This window comes from Triticum urartu, chromosome 4, assembly GCF_003073215.2.
Source record: "Triticum urartu cultivar G1812 chromosome 4, Tu2.1, whole genome shotgun sequence".
Taxonomy (NCBI): domain Eukaryota; kingdom Viridiplantae; phylum Streptophyta; class Magnoliopsida; order Poales; family Poaceae; genus Triticum; species Triticum urartu.
The window spans coordinates 582,883,811-582,891,014 of record NC_053025.1 but is presented as its reverse complement, the minus strand read 5'-3'; the positions used below and the strand labels follow the sequence as shown (position 1 = coordinate 582,891,014).

The window sequence follows — 7,204 nt, the reverse complement described above, 5'->3', positions numbered from 1 at the left end:
CCGCCTCACATTCTTCTCTGGATAGTTCCCCACCACTGCCTCACAATCTCCTCTGTTCCCCATTCTCTCCACCACAACCAGCGCTCCCTGGTCAGGCCGCCCCCTCCCCTTCGTCACCACCGCCGGCGCTCCCTGGTCAGGCTGCCCTCCCCTTTGTCACCAGCGTCGCCGCTCCCTAGCAGGCCGCCCCTCCCCTTCGAATCAGATCGCAGAAGTGGCCGGGGAGATCCTCGAGCTCGGCATGCTCGCGCCAGTGGTAGGCGCCGTTGGATGCGGACGCGGAGGCTCGGGACTTGCACGCCCTACTCTACCCTGTTCCTTCCAATCCGGCCCCGAAGTGCTCGAGGAGGCGCTCGAGGTCGGCATGCTCACCGGCGATGCTGGGTCCCTCCATTCTCCTGGTTCCCTCACCGTCGCCAACATGAGCCTCTCCACCCTCTCCCGCGCGATCGTCCAGGTCTAGGTAATCTCTCTCTCCCTGACCCTGCCGTATGCTCCTCCCCATCAATTCGGTTAGTCGCCAGGTGCATCGCCTCACTGAGATATCACAATGAATATTCCTTTTCAAGACTGTCCATATTTTGTTCTGTTAAAGGGCTTTGTTAAAAAATCTGATTTAACTGAGTATTATTCTGCTCTAAATTGCAGCCCCTTCTGGTTGTGAGTGGATCCAAGAGTTCACATGATGCAGTATCTTTTTGAAAGATGATACATTATCTTCATAAAAGAAAGGAACTTGGAGAAGTTATTACTGAAGAGGAATTCAGTGCTATGTGCTTCTCAAGAGCTAAACTGGAACAAGAAGTGCATGACTCTCATGCCTACACTAACTAATCAGGTAGCATATGCAAATTTTTAACCATACTACATCCAGATATGACATTTGAATATAAAAACTGGCAATTCATATTATAAAATGGAACAAAAATGGGTGTCGTGTTTATTCTTTAGAGAGTGTGTTTTCTATTAGAATGGTTCCTTTCAAGAATGTAATATGAGAAATCATCTGCTTAGTTGGTGGTTGTATTGATGATTCGGCCCTTAATGGTTCAGACTTCCCGAAGGAGAAGAAGGAGGTGCGGAAAGAGGATGGGAGCAACAAATCTGAATCAAAGAGTATGTTTTGTTGTGGATATTCTATGGAATGTTGTTGCTAGTAACCAAGCATGCTTTCTCTTTAGTTCCTCTATGAAAGTAGCATCAAATTGGGATTTTGTTGATGATTTGCAAAGCTTAATTGAGACATAATTCTCTCAGCTCCCACTTTTGCAAATCGTGATTGTTAGTTGAAGTTAGTTGGTTCTCCCGATCCCAGTTGCTTCTAATGCAGGTCTGTAGTCCTGAGTTTAGTGGGTGATTCTGTACGATCTTGCGATGATTATAACTGCAACACTTGAGGGTTGGTAGTAGCACATGCCCAAGGCTTGATGAACTCGTATGGCTTTTGTTCTCTTTCTTTTGGAGGGGAGAACTCTTCCACTTGCTTCTGCCTTTTCATCAGCTTCCATGCTGCAGTTTGACAATTTTTATTTCGGTGTTATTTTTTGGGTTCCCTTTTCCCATCTTTTATGTTTGTCGATGGGTCATTAAAACAGAAAACGGTGATGTATGAACCATTTTGACCAATGATTTATTCATTGTGTCCACCAGTGATCTTTTGAGATACTGACGCTTGTTTTTTTTGGAATTAGGGGTGAGAATTACTTATCGATGACTCGGGCATCAACTCTTGATTTTCGGCGGAAGACACAGGGTCAGAACAACTGGTCTGGGCCGTTGCGCCCAGTAAATGCCATCAAAAATAAATTCCCTACCTACAAGAATGGTATGAATGGGATAGTCATCAAATTTGCTGATGAGCCAGAAACGCCATGACTTAAGGAGTCTGTTGCCAAAGAGACAGCAGATCTGCTTGATCGGCGTCAGCGTCTTTCAGTCCGCGAGCTCGCAATGAAATTTGAGAAGGGCCTCAGTACTGCCACATTATTATCTAACGAGGTATGGGTCTTCCTGATTCCTGAACACTCATTTAGCAATTGGTTCAGTTATTACAGACCTTAAGTTATTGCATTGGCTTTAACTCTCAGGTTAAATGTAAACAAGTGGCTTTATTAGAGCGAGACATCCTTCTGAAGAATCTAAAGAGTGTATTGGAGTCACTGAGAGGTCAAGTAGCTGGCAAATATAAGGATGAAATTGAGGAATCGGTATCTATGGTTGGTTTTTCTTCTTTTGAACCATATTTACAGCCACGTGAAGGATTATTGTTCCTCAGTGCGTTTTTAGAGTATCTTTAATGACGCTGCAAGTGTTCTAAACTAACCAATATGGTTTCTTAAAAGAAGTCTCCAGCTAAATATATATGCCTAAATCATCCCTTTGTTTGCGAGCACTTTAATAGTTTGACACTTTCTATAGGTGGATATTTTAGCAGTTCAGCTGTCCAGAACAGAAAATGAGTTGCTTCAGCAGAAAACCGAGGTCACGAGAATAGCGACTTCACTAAAACTGGTGAGTTGATCCTTGTACTTTGGAAGTATCTTTATTCTATGGACCTTTGTAAGCACATTTTAGTACCATGATCCATTGTGTTCTCTGTTTACAATGTACTATCAAATGTCATGTGTATTTTCCCTGCTTGCTACTGGCTTTGGAGGAAAACTTAGTTCCGTCGTTTTTAAATGTAAATTATCTGCCATGATTAAGCAAGCCAAGCTGAAGTTTTGCCTTTGTTGGGACTTCTGAAACAGACTATCAAACAGTACTACAAATTTGAAATGGTGTTCTTTTCTTGCAAATGCACAACAAATTTTCAGGGGCCTGCCGATGGTTTGTTGAACAGCAAATTTTTAGGAGTTCTTCCTGATTTTCTTACCATGGTTAAGAAAATAACATGCTGGCAATGATTTGTGCGTAAAGCATGTTCCAATTCCTCTTGGATTGGCGCGTCGTTTTAGTATTTTTTATAAACATCATTTATCCATATCAAGTATGCTTAATCTTGGTATATTCCCATTTTTTCATTTTGACAAATCACTCTTTCTATATCGTTCACAGGCTTCTGAAGATGCTAGGAGAATTGTTGACGAAGAACGAACTAATGCACGCATGGAGATTGAAAATGCTAGAGCTGCTGTACAAAGAGTTCAAAAAGTACTTAAAGAGAAAGAGAACAGTTCACAAAGAATTAGAAAGCAGGTAAATTGTATATAATTTTATGAGCAGCATATTATCTTGTTTTCTGTACTTTAGTACCAAGCTTACCTGGAACTTATGCCTGAATCTGTATTCCTTATATATTCTTTTATTTATGTCATATACAATTACTCCCCTTGACTTCTGTACAGTTTTTCTGTTCAAAACCAGTGGTAGTTTATTTTAATTTGACTATGCAACCTTCTACGTACTGCATCATACAGCAACAGATCTTCCTGCCCAACTTTGCTTTTATTGCTTGCTTGTCCAGATGCTGTGCTTTGACACTGTCCTCAATTTGTTATACTCATTGTATTACTTGCTCTATCTTGAGAATGTAGATTCATTCGGTTGGGATATAGTTGGTATTAGAGTATTACATATCCATTGTGAATAATTTTAGACTATTCCATCGAAGCATTTTGTCCTCATGCAATTTCTATTACATGTAATGACTTAATATTATGACTCTGATGATATATATCTTCAAGCAGTCCTATTATATTTGTTTGTTTTCTGGCATGTTGAAACACTTAATAAGTTATTTGTTTGTTTTTCTGGCTCAAATATATATATATGAGATTTCATTAAAAAGTTAGGCAGTCAACTATGGTCATGACTTAAAAAGTTAGGTGTATGACACACATGCGATGTCCAGAATAGACTGTTAGCCTATAATATCTGAAAGAACTGTTTGTATTCAGTTGCAGCCCACCTAATAGGACTGCTTGATTCCGTCGAGTATGGAAAAAGCGAAAGGTATTTTACGGTCTCTTTTGCGTTCTTCTTCTGTTACTTGCATATTTTCTGTGGTATCATTCAAGTCATCTACTGATGTCTTCCTTGGGTTTCTCTCAAAAGCGAAAGGTAAAAACAACATGATAGCAAACGAGTATGGAAAAAGCACAATCATTTTACCTTCTATATTTTTATCTGCAATTACATCAGACGTGCCCGTAGCTTTAGGAGGATATGTTGATTCATTATGCGAGATTGATGTATCAACCGAGCTAGCTGGGTCATCTAATATAACATGCTTGGTTAGTATTTATTAAAATGGCTGAACCATGAATGCTAGGATGTAACATAAAATAATCTTACTTGAATTACAAAGGGGACGAAGATCAACTTTCCTGTGCTTATCATCTCACGTGGGTTTGATTAGCTGCCCCAACATATGATCTGCCCCAACATTAGTTCCTATTGTAATCCAGCATGGGCGTTCAGAAAGCAAAGAGAAGTTAAACATAATCACAAATAGTATGATTGTCAAATACGCACATATAACTAACGACATTGTAAATCCACCAAATATGTACCAGGGATCACATATGAAGATTGTTGAACATTTGTGATATCACAGAGTATGGCGGTGAACAATCGGCCCATCGTCTAGATGGTTTATAAAACCATCTGACTTCTTAGTGCGATAAGATGCCCGCCTCCACGCGTTGATAAGATCCCTATGGTCTACCATTTTTACAACAGGTATGAGATTTAGAGAACAAAAAAGTATGTACAAATCACTTAGATAGATGTTGATACAACATCTATGAAACCAACACGGGGAACATCTATGAAGTCAGGTTACTATAACGATTAATTTGCATACTATAGGTATTCAGAAAAACCCAAGAGTAGTCAGCAAAATCACGCTTAAATACTTACCAGTCTTTGAAAGGGATGGCTGATTATCCTCTTGTAACCTGACCATATCCTCCTCTTTTTTCTTCCGATAAGATTCACGCCTCTATGCGTTGAACTGCTCCCTTGTTTCGCCAACGTTTTTTTCTTCATTACATACAGCTACTGTTGCATGCTGCTCGGAAGTTTTGTCATCTGCATTACGTTAAGCGTAAAAACCACAAAGCCCATTAAGCTCATCTGGGAAAATGGACTAAACCTCTCTGATCCGCTACCGGAGATGTCGATTTGGAAGCTGTATAAGCATGCCTGTGAATACCTTGAGTATCACCTCGTAGCTTAGTCATACCATCCTTATTATTCTCAGAATACGACGGAATCCCGTCGTTTGAAGGTTCCCGCCCTACATCTTAGCAATCAACAAAATATACGGTATGCACGAAACATTAGCAGCAATCTTGACACAGTCTTATACCTGCTCCCGTCGTGTAAATATCGTGAATATTTGCATGTAAGGGTATGAAGTTTGCATTGTAGTCTCCAACATTTATCCCGCTCGTAAGGACTGCAACACATAAAATGCATTCTGCCACTTTCAGAAATGCACGTGAGGCAACATTTATAACCAATCTTCGCACAGTATTATACCTGATTCCGTCGTGTAAACGTTATCAACAATTTCAGCTACGGGTATGATGCTCGCATTGTGTTCTGCATCACTTCTCCCGCTTGTAAGACCTGGAAGACATTATGCATACAGTCTGTCACTGTCAGATATTCAGGTCTCGCAACTAAACAAAAACATGGTAGACTGCATCATACCTGTAGTTACGTCATCTTCTGGTTGATGTTCGCGTGCCGTGCTTTTTGAATTCCCCATATGCAACTATTGAATGGCAAAAATCATGAAGACAGAAATGGTAGTTCTTTGATGATCTTCACCAACATGGTAATTTCTTCTACATCTTTGACATTCTGCAAGGGTTATTGTTCTACATATATACTGCAACATGTTGCTAGCATATACTGCAATTGTATTTTATTCTACATATATATACTGCAATGGCACTTTCATCTACATCTTCTACATCTCTGTACTTTATTAGAATGCAAGTGTTTTTGTTCTATCTTTAGTTCAGCACAAGTGGAAACATACTCTTGGGTCCTGTATGGTTTATGTTTTCTTTTTTGCCATATTCACTCAAGTGCAGGATGCAGGATACTCCTTGGTACAAAAAAATGCCAATTGCCAACTGTAAACATGTGTACTTGAGTCTATTTTTAACATGAAAAAAAACCTAAACTGTGTGCAACAGAAATCAATCTCGCAGGCGGATCCATCCCTGTGAAAGCACTTGCCATGGCTGTATGACATGCGATGGATGTATGGGCTGTGAGATGTATGAGATGCGATTGTATGGCATTTGAGATGTATGAGATGCGATTGACGTATGAGATGGTTTGTATACCTATTTTTCGGATCCAGGACGTGTTCTGGCCGGATCCTGGACGTGTCCGCGTATACTCGTCTAGGATCAGCGCCGGATCCTGGATCAAGGGCGAGGAGTTCAGCGCAGCGGCGAAGTGATGGAGGGCGGCGGCGACCTGATCCAGGACCAGCGCCGGATCGTCGAGGTGTTCAGCGCGGCGGCGAAGTGATGGAGGGCCGCGGCGACCTTGTCCAGGATCGACGCGGATGGAGGACGGCGAGTGAAGCGGGGGTGGCGACCTCGACCACGATGGAGGGCGGCGACGATGGAGGGCAGCGACTGAAGCGCGGCGGCGCAGGGATGTAGGGCGGCCACAAAGGAAGACCTCGCTCGATAACAGGACTCGTCGCTCCTACGTGCGTCCGCATGGTTTTTCTGTCGCTGGTTAACCGTCGTAAGTTTTTTTGTCGCAGGTTAACCTTCGTACGTCTATTGAGGGTCACATGTGGATAGGTGCGGGTTCGGGCTTCAGGAGGAGGTTTTTTTGGTTTGTGGTGGCTTAGTCAGAGGTGGAAGGAGGTACCAAAATAAACCATGGGAGGTGGGACTAAAAAAACCTGGAAGCGAGACTACCAACTGTTCCCTTACGAGTAGAAGATTTTACCATTATTATCTAAAACATGCAAAACAAATTGCACAATCTTCACCATAACTTTTATTAGTTGACACTCATTCCCCACCGTAATATTACTTCTGCGCCCCTTCTCATCCTTTTATCTTGTCGTTAAATGACTCATCATTAAGTATCAGCCCTGTCTCCTCTTCTTAGTCCTCCTGCATCCCTAGAGACGGCCGACGCTGTCAGCCGCTACCTCCATGTATGGTGGAGCAATGCAACAGCCGGCACCACTGTCCTGCCACAACGCAGCTCCATA

At 41.9% G+C, this 7,204-nt stretch overlaps 1 protein-coding gene across 4 annotated transcripts; it reads left to right on the top strand.

The window, feature by feature from the left end:
• Positions 1 to 6,975, top strand: LOC125552888 (stomatal closure-related actin-binding protein 1-like). Of its 4 annotated transcripts, none has more exons than XM_048716598.1 (9): positions 1 to 463; positions 649 to 838; positions 1,054 to 1,116; positions 1,692 to 1,998; positions 2,088 to 2,216; positions 2,419 to 2,511; positions 3,058 to 3,198; positions 3,900 to 3,954; positions 6,051 to 6,975. In XM_048716598.1, exons 4-8 carry the CDS (start codon positions 1,951 to 1,953, stop codon positions 3,912 to 3,914), a joined length of 426 nt encoding a protein of 141 aa, XP_048572555.1. In that variant the 5' UTR covers positions 1 to 463; positions 649 to 838; positions 1,054 to 1,116; positions 1,692 to 1,950; the 3' UTR covers positions 3,915 to 3,954; positions 6,051 to 6,975. The 4 variants fall into 4 exon arrangements, with proteins under 4 accessions (XP_048572555.1, XP_048572554.1, XP_048572553.1 ...); XM_048716597.1 differs by having other exon boundaries at positions 4,518 to 6,975; XM_048716596.1 differs by having other exon boundaries at positions 2 to 463; positions 3,900 to 6,975.
• The last annotated feature ends 229 nt before the right edge of the window (positions 6,976 to 7,204 follow it).

Coding starts and splice junctions, on each gene's coding strand:
- LOC125552888 (XM_048716598.1), top strand. CDS start 1,951: ATGAAATTTGAGAAGGGCCTCAGTACTGCCACATTATTATCTAACGAG. Junction 2,217..2,418: donor TTGAGGAATCGGTATCTATG/GTTGGTTTTTCT, acceptor CACTTTCTATAG/GTGGATATTTTAGCAGTTCA. Junction 2,512..3,057: donor TAGCGACTTCACTAAAACTG/GTGAGTTGATCC, acceptor TATCGTTCACAG/GCTTCTGAAGATGCTAGGAG.